Source organism: Grampus griseus (genome assembly GCF_964374135.1).
Source record: "Grampus griseus genome assembly, chromosome: 10".
Classification (NCBI taxonomy): Eukaryota; Metazoa; Chordata; class Mammalia; order Artiodactyla; family Delphinidae; genus Grampus; species Grampus griseus.
In genome coordinates, this window is record NC_139004.1 from 61,071,907 (window position 1) to 61,085,916 (window position 14,010).

Below are 14,010 nucleotides of genomic sequence, written 5' to 3' on the forward strand. Positions count from 1 at the left end.
GGGCAATGTACCATCTATTCTACTCTTGTGATTGAGATATTTCGTAACATATTCTTGGAAATTGAGTATAGCAGCTTAAAAGCTTTGCTTCTGTCCTTTTTGCCTCCTGCCTTACTAGGCCTTATCTCTAGCGCCAGATGACTGTTTACTCCCACAAAGCTCCGCCCCTATACAATTTGCTTTAAGTCTAAGGCAGCCAAGAACGAATCAATTTAAAAAAAAAAAAAAAGTGGGGGGAGGGCACTGGGCAGTGTTTCCAAAGCCCTCTGAAGCTCACTAGCCACTTCCTTTCTGAACTTTTAATACTTGTGGGAGACTACGGGAGAGGAAAAAAATTCTGGGGGCCTGGGATATGTAGACCCCAGGGCCATTTGCCTCTGGAATCAGAGTTCATAATGGCAAATTTCAGTTTTACTCCATATTTAGAGGAAATGAGACGATTTCTCCAAATTTTAAGATGATTTGCCCCCAACAGAACAAATGAAGAGCAGGGAGGGGCCTCTGGTGGCTGAAATTCACCAGCTGTGTATAAGGCGAGCAAATCTGCACTGGGATGAAGCCTGCACCTCTGGGGCTTATCTCTGCCCCTCCACTCCCAGCAGCCCCTGGCCGGGCCCCACTGGCATTAGGCTCCCAGAGCCCAAGATGAGGGTCAGGGAGACTGAAGAGGCCAAGAAACCTGAACATCCTGCCTCAGAGGCTAAGTCCTTAGGCGGCAGGCACTCCATCCATCATCTGTGTTAAGCTGCCTGCCCTGCATTGCTGCCCCAAGCACACCATTTCCAGCCCTAGGTGCTCCCCTGCTTTCCCCAGCACACAGCCTCACACACATAGGTCACCAAGCACTGGTGGCTTGGGTACCACTAGGAGATTAGGATCCTAGTTTGTCTTCTCCCATACTCCTCTCCATATTATAATTTGGAATACGGCATTCTAACCTAAAACTTAAACTTATAAATCATTAAACTTAATATGTATGAATTGACTTGTGTCCCCCAAAAAGATATGTTGGAGTCCTAACCCCCAGTTCCTACGAACATGACCATATTTGGAAATACCGTCTTTGCAATGTAATCAAGATGTCATTCTGGAGTAGGGTGGGCCCTGATCCAATGACTGGTGCCCTTAAAAATAGATGCAAATTTGGACAGAGAGACACACGGGGGAGAAAGCATTGTGAAGACAGAGACAGAGATTGGATTGATGAACACCAAGAACTGCCAGCCACCATGGGATTAACTGGAAGAGACAAGGAACCATCTTCCCCTAGGGCCTTCAGAGAGTATGGCCCTGCAGACATCTTGATTTCAGACTTGTAGGCTCCGAACTGAGCGAATAAATTTGTTAGAAGCCACCTGATTTGTGGTGGTTTGCTGTGGCAGCCCTAGGAAACTAATGTAATGCACCAGAAACATATGCTCAATTAACCCTTGCCACCACCCTGGGAGGTAGGAAATATTACTATCCCCATCCCCTGGGGACAACTTCAAATGTGTCTAAGTAGGTGGAGAGCCAGCCTTTTAACCTGGGCCGCCTGAATCACAGCCCATATTCTTAACCAGGAGATCAAACTTCCCCCTTCTGCTGTTTGGATAAAACAACAGCCCCTTCCTAAGCTTAAAAGTTGATAGAACCCACTAGAATGGCTACAATAAATAAAACAGACAATAACAAGTGTTGAGGAGGGTGTGCGGAAATCAGAACCCTCATAAACTTCTGGTGGTGATGTTAAATGGTGCTGCCACTTTGGAAACAGTCTGGTAGTTTCTCAAATGGTTAAACATAGTTACCACATGATCCAGTAATTCCACTCCTAGGCATGTACACAAGGGAAATGAAAATGTATGTCCACACAAATGATTCATACGTGAATGTTCATAGTGACAATATTCGTAAGTGCCAAAAAGTGCTAACAATTCACACATTCATCAACTGGTGAATGGATAAATAGGCACACAATAGAATATTATTTGGCCATAAAAAAAGGATAAAGTGTTGAACATGCCACATCATGGATGAACCTCCAAAACGTTATGCTAAGTGAAAGAAGCCAGATACAACAGACTACATAGTGTATGACTATGTAGGAAGCGCACAGAAAAGGCAAATTTATAGACAGAAAGCAGTTCAGTGGCTGCCTGGGCTGTGCTGGGGCTGGGAACGAGGGTTAATTGTAAATAAGAGATCTTATTGGGGGCGGGGGGTGACTGTGTTCTGAAACTGATTTATGGTGATGGCTGCACCAGTCAGTAAAGTTACTAAAAAAATCACAGAATTGTTTACTTGGAATGGATGAATTGTATGATATATAAAATAAAGCTATTTTAAAAAATTTTAGGTTTGAGGACCTATACAGATCAAGAGTCTTCAGACATGAAGACTCTTCAGACCTATACAGATCAAGAGTCCCTTAGACTATTTTGTTATTTTAGAGCGGAGTCGTGGCACTTGAGGTTTTTCAATGATAAAGTGCTTCACTTTATTTATCCAACTTTAGCTGCAGAAAAAAGCCAGAGTAACCTGGAGTTGAAACAGTGCAGGAGCCAAGATCAAACAATATTATTTGGACACTTAGGGGCTAGGAAGCCACTGCTCCCCTTCTCTGGAGCCTCTGAGAAGTCAATGAGGAACCAATGAAGTCGTGACATCTGTTCTTCATCACCTCAGAGGCAGTCTTCAGCCTGGTGACGGTGACTCCTCTCTCAGCAGATCCAGCCTGGCTGCTGGAACTCCTCCGCCACTGCAGGCGGCCCACAGCATCCCTGGCGCTGCACTGCCCAAGAGCAGATCCAAAGAGGCACTGTGGTGTAGTGGGTGGCTGAGCAGAGACACCAGACAGAGCACTCTCTGGAAATGCCTTTTCAAGTAGCCTTGCAGGGTATGTAAACCCTTCTCCTAACTCCCCAATATGATGTCCATGTCAGTGACTCCTCTTCTGGGAGGTCTGGAAGGCTTGAGTCGGACCCACCTATTCTCTTCTTGAGCTGGGTAACTGGAGGTGACGTGTTTGCCTGCCTCTCCAGATAGGACTTCGTCCAACTCCAGGGTAGTGAGTTGAAGAGGTCCTTGGCAGAAAACAGGCAGGGCGACAGATCCCATCTCTGCCTGGTCCTGGCTCGGTCAGGACTGCAAGCCCATCTTGGCCATCATCTCTTCGTAGACTGTCCACGCCATGGCTGCCATCAGAGTTCTGCGGAGGGCCCGGGGGACACCGCCTTGGAAGAAGCCACGCAGCCCATAATCCTAGGAGGAAAATGGAGGCCAAAACTCTGGGACTAAAGCAGCAATACACTTATATACCTGGCACGAGAGTGAGGATCTCTCTCTGCATTACCCCATTGTTAAGTCTTACTTTTTAGGCTTTTATAAATAATGTTAAAACTATGAATACTGGGTCCAAGGAGGCAATAAACTAAAAAAAAAATTTTTTGGAGTAGTTGCTAAGCTTTATCTTTTTTTAGGCTTGCTCCATCCAGGGGAATTTATTTCTTAGCTGAAAATCTTACCATTTTCACATATACTGAAGACTCTATTTTCAAACTTCATGATTTTAGGTATAAAGAATAAGAAAGCAGGCAACCTAAGCAGTGTGATGAATATGATCCGATTCACAAATACTTGCTTGTATCTAGGATAAGGCAGATATTTGCTGCAGATGCTTACATGTTTCCTGTGCTACATACAAAAATTGAGTAGTACAGAAACATCTAAAGATCTAGGTGACAAATTTACTTTCAAAAAGAATATCTGATAACAGTACGTTTCCAAAGGGCTTACTCAGTGGCTTTTAAATAGCATTTTAGTGTACTTTACAATTACTGTACTTTTTATCTTCAATACCATCTGTCCATTTGCATTAGTGCAAACTCCTGGAAACAAAACAATGTGCTTGTGATTTTTTTCTGACTACATTTTCTCCTAGATCCTTGATTAGGTTAAGGAGTCCTCCCAGATCTCCTGACTAGGTAGGTCTGGGGTAGAGCCCAACAATATGCATATTTAACAAATATCACATGTTGTCCTAATGTCAGGCTCCCTCCCTAAACAAACAAAACCAAAACAACAACAAAAAATCCCACAACCATAGATTTTTAGCAGTGATTCTCAACCTTGGCAACACATTGGAATCACCAGGGAACTTGAAATACTGATGCCAGGGTTTCATCTCCCCCAGAGATTCTAATATGATAAGCCCAGGTTATGAGCTGGGAATCGGGATTGTTTTAAAAGCTTCCCAGGTGTTTCTACCATGTAAAGGATAAGAGCTACTGCCTGAGAAAGCCTTAACCACAATATGAACCAATATTTGTTCTAAAGCCTTACTTTGAAAATGAGTGTCACTGCCTGGCCAATCCACCGAAATTTCATTGGGGAGAGCTGCATGTGAGTTTTGATAACATCTGCAGGTTGAGTTACCAGTGAGGCCAGAATCCCAGCAAATATCCCACAACTGAAATTTACAACGGGAACAAGGACTGTATCCAATTGGTCTGAAACAGGACAAAGGCAACATTCAGTTATAAATAAATCCCACATTCATCAGATAAATATCCATGCCAAGTTGCCCACTAATTCTTCCTGAAAGCCAGAAGGGTCTGGATTCAAACAAGGCTAAGAATTCAAAATCTAAACTAATCAGTGTAAGTAGGATAATGGAAAAGTTCACCTTTTTACAACCATCAGCATAATTGACTAAGGCAAGAGTCATTCACTGATGCTAAAATATATGGATGAAAGGACAGGAAGTGTTATATAGATTTATATAGATTCAAAGTATCTCCCCACAGAGATACTTAGAAATTACAAAAGAACAAACAATTGAGTTTTCAGTGGAGACACTATTTTTATAGTGATAAAAAGTTAACATCACCCACAGTGCATCAAACGGATGTCATGAGCTTCCTGATATAAGGCACTGAAGACACAACCTCAGTTATGTGCTCCTCTAGCTAGAAAGATATAAATGAATCTAGTTGAAAGGAAACATCAGGGAAACCCACACTGAGGTTATATAACTGGCTTATACTCTTGAAAATAAAAAATAAAAATTGCTACAAAATACATTATTGGGAAAATTGGAGAAATCAAGACTATAGATGAAAGAACTATCGATGGTTATACAAGAATGCATTTGTTCTTAGGAAGTACACACTGATGTATTTAAGGGTAAAGAGGCATCATGTCTGCAACTTATTCTTAAATGGTTTGAGGAAAACAATTATACACATAGAAAGAGAATAATGAGCTATGGAGTTATAGGTACTATTCTTGTGGCTTTTTTGGTAAGCATAAAATGATTTCTAAATACCAAATTAAAAAAAATTTTTAGGATGGATGAAGAAGTTAAAAATGTATATCCAAGCCCCCTTATTGCCTTAACTTTCTCCTGTAAGGTAAGGCTGTGACCTGTAGTGTCACACCTCCTGGCGCCTGGGGAGAAGCAGCAAGTCTCCCAAAGCACTCCAACTGACACCACTGTCATGGGGGTGGCATTCTGGCTTTCCCAATTAAACGACTTTGGTTGCAATTCCTTGCTCACATTATCCATAGACACCTTACTGAATGCAGGTTCACTTTATAGGATGTGTTTCGATCAGTGCCTGGCTCTGCTTGGGTGGATGTTTACTGCCTGTCGGTTTTGCCCATGTCTTGACAACACGAGCTTACTGGAAGCGTGGGCCTGCCAAAATGCTAGGGGTTTGGCATCTTTCTCTCCATCCAAAAGGAGGGCTCAAAACAATGTTAGCCAAGAGCACAGCAAGGGACATGAAAATATTTTTCTTCTAGCTCCTAACCCATTGGATTTCCCAAACTTGTCTGATAAGAATCACAACAAGTGCTTCTTGAAAAATACAGTCTCTGAGGTCTTACCCCAAATCTTCTGATTTAGGATGCCTTGGGTAGGACCCAGATCAGGCAAATGTGGGAAGCATTGCTGCAAAACCTATGCAAAATGAGCTTTATCCTACCCCCTCCCCGACTCAAGAATTACATACTATCAGTAGTCTGCCTTAGGAAGCTATAAACTCAAAAGGGCAGGGACCATGTCTTCATGGCCGCCCTTGCATCCCAGCACCGGGTCCCATGCCCGACACAATGCAGGTATGGCTTGGTTTCTAAAACTAGGATAAGAATCTGGAGCTGCTAAGAACAACGAATAGTCTCCTATCTCAGAGAAAGTGGTGAGGATGTGATCTCTCAAGGGATATCTCTTCCCACCACACCTTCCTTTACCCGTACCATGAAGCACAATGTTTTTGGTCTGGTTGTAAAACATCAAGTAGATTCCGGAAAAGGGGGCATCACGAAGGAGTGTTGCTGTCAGGCCACTGAAGAGACCCCGGTACCCCTCGCTGTGACAGATGCTCCTCAGGGCCGCGTAGATGCTCTCATAGCCGTACCGCCCACTCTGCAAAGGAAGCACAGAACCAATGGCTGGCACAGTGGCCCTGGGTTTGTGCACTGAACGAAGCCATCCTCAGGGTGCATTACCGGAGCCCTGGCGGCTCTGGTTTGCATGTGCTTGGCCTGACTACACAGATGAGTTCTCCGACCACATCAACCCTGTGTTAGGTTATAAATCGGGAGGTGGCATCAGTGGCCACTTGACTCAAGAGCCCGGTGTCTCTGGTTGCCCACTCACCTCGTACCGTGTCTTGATCACAGTGATGGGTGACATGCAGACCCCCGCGACAGAGCGGGAGCCCACCCCCAGTATGACTGACTCCAGGGCGGTGGGGGGATGGCCTCGCAGGAAGTACTGCTTCAAAGAGTAGAGAGTGCCAAAGTAGATTCCAATGCCAGGGACGCACCTCACGATGGACTGCAGAACAAGTCGGAGGGAGGAACGGAATCAAACACCAACATGTAAGATCCTGTCTGAGCTGGATTTCCCCAAAGAAGACCCAGGATTCGCATGCAAGGAGTCGATTTAAGGTGTGGAGGGAACACCAATGGGAGAGTAGGGAAATGAGATGGGAGAGAAGGCAGCCAACAAAGAGTGTGTCGTCTCATCAGTTATTGCCATGGGCAACGGAATCCCTCTGGGGAACTCTGGGAATCAGTGTCCTAGGTTACCCTGCCACCTGAGGAGGGAAGGGAAGTTTTAAACATCAGCTCTCGTCTTTCATTGGTTAAGGGCTGCTGCGGGGTTGGGGTGAGTGTGAATTCCCTGCCATTTCCAGCAAAGTGAGTTCCTAAGGCCAGAAAAAGCTGTCTAGGCAAAGAAATACAGGTGTGGAGGCACTGGAGGGGTGAGGGAAAGGTCTGTTGACAGGTGGGGTGCCAGCTGCCTCTGCTCTAGGACTTCATGCTGCACTAAGAAGTCGTGCCCAGGACGCACAGGTGTGTTATTCCCAGGGCCCTCAAATGGAAGCCAGCGATAGTGAGAGGGACGGGCAGGAAGATCAGAAAGGCCCTCCCACCACCTCCAACCTCACGTACCCTTAAAAGAGAGGAGGTGTGAGGTGGATGAGAGACAGCTAGTTATTAAAGGAGGGGTTGCAAGACAAGACCCAAAAGGCAGCTTACGGGGGACATCCCTTTCCAGAGGCCAAAAAGACTCTCCGTGCGAACCACATTCAAGAGCAGAGCCAACATCCCAACACGTCTGGATCTGAAGGCAGACAAAACGGAGGCAAGGAAGGAGAAATCGCTTAGACCACATCCCTGTGAAAGAACTCCCCACTCACAGACTTCTCTGTATGGACTCTTTTCTAGAACACTTAAGAATCTCTAAAAGGCACCCTGGAGTTACTCTGAGTTCCTATGCGTTCATGATGTGGCAGGTGCATGATCCTTTGTCCATTCACACTGCAAGCAATGGGATAACTTCTCATTTTACATACACTCTGTGCACTTCCCACAGGGCTGAGCCCAACAGGGGGCACATAAGATACACTCAATACCTATCTTATTTCCAGAAAACCACCCACTACTTGTGCCAGGCAGCACAGTTATGACATTACAGGCTGGCACAGTAAAATGCAAACGTCACCAAGGCAGATCCCAGGAAGCTACTCAGGGAAGGACCCCACTTAATTAAGAGTATATATAAAACACATGAAAGCTCGGCCTGGCCTGTGTTTCTCTTTGCTCATCCAACAGAATGGAAGTTGACTGAGCACAGCAAAGATGCGCCAGTGTCTGAGAGAAGTTGTTGAAACCAGGTCCTCAGTGAAAAGGGGGGGAGGGAGCGGGGGAACGGGGCAGCAGGCCTTACCCATGGGCTGAGGGCTGGAGGGTCTGCAGGCGCGTTTTGAGGAGATCCAGGGGTTGGAAAAGGAGGGTAGAGCAGGTCCCACTGATGGAGCCACACAGGAAAGCTTTGATCACGGGCTGCAACTGCAGGGCAAGAGAACAGTGTGTCAGCAGCTTTGTCCCAGCCTTCGTCACACCTGGACCAGTCAGTTCTCTGTAAGGATCTCTTAGAAACTCACCTGGTGGCACCCTGTATTAGCGTCAGACTTCACAGGAGGGAAAAGCATAGCCAGGAACGAACAGTGTCGGAATGTTATTGAGAACACAGTATACTCCAAGAGGTAGCTCTCTGGTCTTACTGATAACAACTTTAGCAATTACTGATAATTAAAAACTTATGGATAACTTTGCTCCTACTGAGCAACACGGTAATTTCCATCTGTGAATTATGCCACTGACCACACCTCCCTACTTGTCTTGACAGTAAGTTATAGGCCAACCCTTTCTCGTCACAAAAGCAAAACTCAGTTGAACAGTGTTTTAACTCTGAACTGCTGGTTTCAGGTTTCTTAGGTTGTAGGGCCTGCAGGCTATTTACAGGAGTAAGACAAAGGAAGTGAAACCATAAGTGAGCAGGTACAATGTGAAATGTCTGTGCCACTTCCTGTAAAACCCATGCATTTCCTTAATGTAAAACTTTCCCCGTCATTTACCCATTCGTCTCACCAGGACCTAAACAGATGGCAGGGGCACCACAAGGCCAGCAGCCACTCCTGGGTTTGCTGGCTGTCCTCTAAGCCAGGAGAGTCACACACACCGTCTAACTGAGAGGCGGCATCCAGGAGGGCAGGACTGCCTCGCAGACTGACTGTGTTTCCCCCAAGCGCACTCCAGAGGCCCCACAGTGCGACACAATCAAATGGTTGTGAAAACACACTTTTAAAAATCCAAGCAGGAAACAAATGTCCTCTTTTCCAAAGGAGACACTTGGCAAACTCCATCCAAAGATCGTCTCTCTTCTCATTAAATGGCATTTGCACCATTACTTTTTAATAAATGGCATACTATAGTCCTAAAATGCTATTAAGATGAAGTCGCCTGTTATACACGTCAAAAAAACTACCTACCCGGAACCAAAATGTTTGTAATCTGTGGTATTTGTTTCACAGAGAAGAGAGATTATTCCACGTTTCACCAAAAGAGCAAGTCTCAATTTATAACTGGAATTCCTTAAAAGGACTTAATAAGTTCAGATAATAAATACTGGAGCTTATAAGCACGTTCAAATAGCCTTCCAAGCATCAAAGGTAAGACCACTAGTACAACCAAGCCAGATGGGAACAGCTTCATCAGATGTGTGTCCTGCTCCTTTTGCTAACCCATATTCCCACAAATTTTGTTTCTCAGCCTCATCTGAACCTTTGTGGCATCAGTGAGCCTCTCTCCCCTGCATACTCAGCCTCTTACTTCCACTGACATCTTCTCCTTTGTCTGGAACAAGCTCGAAAGCCCCCCATATTTCCAGCCTGATGCCACATCATCTCCACTCCCTCTTCACTAGTCACCCTTCAGGTTCCCCAGTCTGCCATCCAGGTAAAGCCCCTCCACTAAAGCTGCCTCACCAAGGACCTGCCATATCCCAGGACCCCTTTCCCATCTGTGGTCTTCTCTTACTTGGCCTCTCTGGTGCATTTGAAACAGCTGATCACCGCTCCTCTCTTTGTGGTTTCTGGCTGCCCTTCTAAGCCTCCTTTCCCCAGCCACAGATGTTGCTGTTCCTCTTATCTCCCCGTAGCTGCGGCCTCTCAGGGCACCCTCATCTCCACACCACACCATGCTCGACGCACACATGCCGGCAACGCCCACACCTCCAGCCCACTTCAGCCTCTCTCCCGAGTCCACTGTCCCCATGCTCCCCCCACTTCCCCTCGAATGGCCTGTAGGCATCTCAAACTCAACATCCCCTAATGGAAACTCTGTCCACGGTTCTCCACACGCTTGCCTCTCCTTCATGTCCCAGCAGGACATTTGGGAGACAAATAAGACTCCTTGGTCTACCTACTGTTTCATGACCAACTCCTACTGATGACCCCTCATTCCTCCCAGAGCCTGCCCCCCACTGATCCATCCTAGTGATCTCCTTGGGGGTCTCCAGCCTCAGCAGTGCCAACCCCCGCTACCAGAGCAGCCTGGGGTGAGGCATCCATATACAGCACCTCGAAATCTCACAATGCTCGTAAGAGCTAGATGTTCAAACCCATTTTCCAGATGAAACTGGAGCTCACAGGGATGACAACGTATCCTAAGTCACAGGGTTTGAAGCCATTGGCTAAGACTCAAAGTTCATGCTTTCTTCACCATTCCTCCCAGTCTAAGTGACAGTCCAGGGCACATCCCAGGCAGCTCAGCAGGGTTCTGCTGTTGGCTGTTGACCACCACCAGCTCCTTCTGGAAATGTGCTCTGCCTCCGGCTTCTGGGATTAACACTGTCCTGATCTTCCTCCCACTTCCCCGGCCTCTCCGCCTTCACATGCAGAGCCTCTTCTTTCCCACCCTTCTGTCCACACTTGCAAGCTGTCTTCTGCAGACTCCCATATCCACTTAATCCGATGTCCCACAGACACCGCGGGTTGACATTTCTAAACCTGAACTCATCTTTCTTTCTCACCCACCATGTGCCTCTCCTCCAGGGCGCTCCATCCCAGTGAACACCCTGCCATTGATCTACCCTAACCCCACACTCACGTTCAGTGCTCCTCTTCAGTGCTTCCACGGCGCCGGAGCCCACCTGCCTTATGACTGAGGGTCAAGGACAGAGGAGGCCTGGACTGTCCTGTTCATGGTGGTTCCTCCAGCACTGACCATGGAGCCTGGTCCACAGCAGGTGCTCAACAATCAAGAATGAATGAATCAGGGACTTCCCTGGTGGCACAGTGGTTAAGAATCTGCCTGCCAATGCAGGTGACACGGGTTCGAGCCCTGGTCCAGGAAGATCCCACATGCCGCGGAGCAGCTAAGTCCGTGCGCCACAACTACTGAAGCCCGCGGGCGTAGAGCCCCTGCTCTGCAACAAGAGAAGCCACCGCAGTGAGAAGCCCGCTCATCACAACGAAGAGTAGCCCCTGCTCGCCACAATTAGAGAAAGCCCTAGCACAGCAACGAAGACCCAACGCAGCCAAAAATAAATTAAAAAAAAAAAAAGAATGAACGAATCACTTCATCTAACAGGAAATCTGCACATGGCTCTCCCTTGAGCACAATTCCACAGGATAAAGCTTAGAGGGCCCTGCAGGCCACATCCCTGGACAGGGGACTCTCCCCTGGCTCCCCCCAGCCCTTTGCTCCAGTAAGGCTGTAGGAATGGCCGGCAGTTACAGCTTCTAAGCAGTTCTCTTTGGAGCTGCCTCTCTAAGGCTCTCACAGGTTGTGTATGGAACTACTGTATACTGCTCCCCAAAGCCCAACACACTGTCCTCCATTGCAGGAACTATTTTCTTAATGTTTTTATTTTTACAGCACATTGCTTGAACATTTTATTGGCTAAAAAAATATTTGTGGATACATGCATAGAGCCCATAACTTTTTTAACTTTGTAATTTTCCAGGTCCATTAGCATAGAACAGATGCAAAATATAAAACAGCAGTATAGGTTAACCTCTGATAGTTAAAAACAAAACAAAACAAAACAGGTAACATAATTGTTTTAAAAAAATAGAATTTACACTTTTCATTTTTAAGATATTGTCAATGGTGAATGGCATACCCTTTAAGGCATGCTTGACTTTTTTTTCCTAAACAGCCCAAATTTATTCAAGGTAAATAAAACGAGTAATACAGCTGGCTTTTTTGTTTATTTGTTTGTTTTTTGAGGGGGGTAGGGCAAAAACAACCAAACAATGATACATAGATACATAAAGGCAATAAGCAACACTTGAATAGTTAGCAAACAGGTTCCACAAGCAACTCCTACTCCCCTTTAAAAAAACTATATCCTAAATCCAATTCAGATCTCCAGGCCAGAGCTGGAGGACCCAAAAAGAAATAGGTAAGCACATGTTATAAGATGTAAACGGTCCCCGCCTCCACCTTTGTTAAAGATAAAAAACAAAACAAAACAAAAAACCCCACACCCCTGCCCTGCCCCCGGCGCAGGTGGGCCGTGTCCTTGACCTCAGGGAGAAAAGTAGCCGCGGCCAACTGTCCCTCCCGGCCTACAGCGAAGCCGCAGCGCCGCCTCCACCCACCGCTAGCAGCAACTCAGCCAGACCTTCCTCGCTGGCCCAGCCCAGCCTCCGCCTCCACCAATGACAGCCCCGCGGCGCGAACATGGCAGCCAATCCAGGCGCGGGAGAGGCGTGGCCTCGTGGCTAGGGCAAACGGCACCGGTTCCCGGGAGGGTCCACCTGGTCCAGCCCGCGGGCGCTGTGCAGCCCTGACCCACCTCGCTCGAGCAACGATCGCTCCTCAGGCTTAGCGTTATTGCCGGGCTTTGCAACGGTCCAAATATCTACCCAGGTGTCCTCCCACCTGTCATTCTAGGCATCCAACTCAAAGCAACGTCCCGTAGCGCTCGCACCTCGCTCTGGACCACGCGGGCACATTCCCCCCCGACACCGGCCAAGGCCCCGGCAATTCCGCCTACCTCTACCCAGATTACCAATACAGGAGCGAGACCTTTGCTTGCCTGTCCCAAGGACTGGACTGCAACTTCTCTCCTTCCTCCCCTCTTTTAATCCCTTAGTCAAACTCCATCTCTGCCGCCACGTCCCCAACCGGTTATGCGCGCATCCCGGAGGCTGAAAAGGTTCCCCGAGGGCCGCCGACTCTCGTCAACCTTCCGAATTTCCCTCCCCGAGCCGGCAATGCTGGAACCCCTGCCTTCCCTTCCCCGCAGGTTACCATAAGCGTTTCCACCCTGTCTCCGACATCTTGAGGCTGCAGCAGCGCCGGGCGTGACTTGTGAATCATTGGAAGGGAGGCCTGCGACTGCACTGGGCCCGGGGTGCCGTCGGTGGGAGCTCAGGCCTGGCCCTGACGATCCTAGAGAAGACGACGCGATGGCGGTAGCCGGGCGACGCGTTCTACCGTGGGGCTTCTCTGCGGTCTGCGCTGGTCGAGGGTCGGCACCTGCGCGCCCACCGCACATGAGTGGCTCCAGGCGCCGCTCTTCACTAGCTCAGCAGACTGCGAGGCTCTGCTGCCCTGCCCATCCTGTCCCGTCGCCGTCTTCAGGACTTCAGAGTATTAGACAAGGTTCATCCGGGAGTGGAGAAAGCCGGAGGAACTAGATATAACGGCGGAATTTAGCTTCCGGGGTTGGACGCGGGTCGCGCTTGGCGAGGGTGTGCTCCTTAGTACCACCTCGTGGAGACCTCCGGAACTGCAGGATCGGGACTTCCCTGCGCCCGGAGCTGCATCGGGCGTCTGCAGGGTGGTATGCTTCTCGGCGCCACGTCTGAAGGTAGTTATAGTCCAGACTCGCTCTGCCCAATGCGGTAGCCAGTAGCCAACTGTGGCTATCAAGCACGTGAAGTGTGGCTAGTGTGACTGAAGACCAGAATTTTAAACTTGATTTAATTGTAATTAATTTGTATTAAAACTCGAAGTAGTGTGGAATATTTTTCCATTAAACACAACTTTATTGTCTTGGCAGATCCACATTTCCCTTTAAACGCTGAAAATTTCGTGCCAGAAATGTGCTGTAAGTTATCCACACGCTGGATTTCTAAGACGTGACAATAAGATAAAATAATCTCATGAATAATTTTTACATTATTACATGTTGAAATGATATTTTGGGTGTATTGAATT

The 14,010-nt window shown here is 47.5% G+C and overlaps 1 protein-coding gene across 2 annotated transcripts; it reads right to left on the reverse strand.

Moving 5' to 3' along the window:
• Nucleotides 1-2,502: 2,502 nt before the first annotated feature.
• Nucleotides 2,503-13,507, reverse strand: SLC25A38 (solute carrier family 25 member 38). Of its 2 annotated transcripts, XM_082664732.1 has the most exons (7): nucleotides 13,099-13,505; nucleotides 8,222-8,343; nucleotides 7,531-7,615; nucleotides 6,644-6,823; nucleotides 6,241-6,409; nucleotides 4,324-4,490; nucleotides 2,980-3,243 (listed from the first exon to the last, which is right to left on the reverse strand). In XM_082664732.1, the coding sequence occupies exons 1-7, from the start codon at nucleotides 13,165-13,167 to the stop codon at nucleotides 3,121-3,123; spliced, it is 915 nt and encodes a 304-aa protein (XP_082520858.1). In that variant the 5' UTR covers nucleotides 13,168-13,505; the 3' UTR covers nucleotides 2,980-3,120. The 2 variants fall into 2 exon arrangements, with proteins under 2 accessions (XP_082520859.1, XP_082520858.1); XM_082664733.1 differs by lacking the exon at nucleotides 4,324-4,490 and having other exon boundaries at nucleotides 2,503-3,243; nucleotides 13,099-13,507.
• Nucleotides 13,508-14,010: the final 503 nt, after the last annotated feature.

Excerpts from the sequence above, each read along its gene's own strand:
- SLC25A38 (XM_082664732.1), bottom strand. The coding sequence starts at position 13,167 with ATGATTCACAAGTCACGCCCGGCGCTGCTGCAGCCTCAAGATGTCGGA. Across the intron at positions 8,344-13,098 it reads ACAGGGTGGAAACGCTTATG|TTGCAGCCCGTGATCAAAGC; the intron begins GTAACCTGCGGG and ends CTTGCCCTGCAG. Across the intron at positions 7,616-8,221 it reads CTCCAGCCCTCAGCCCATGG|ATCCAGACGTGTTGGGATGT; the intron begins GTAAGGCCTGCT and ends GTCTGCCTTCAG.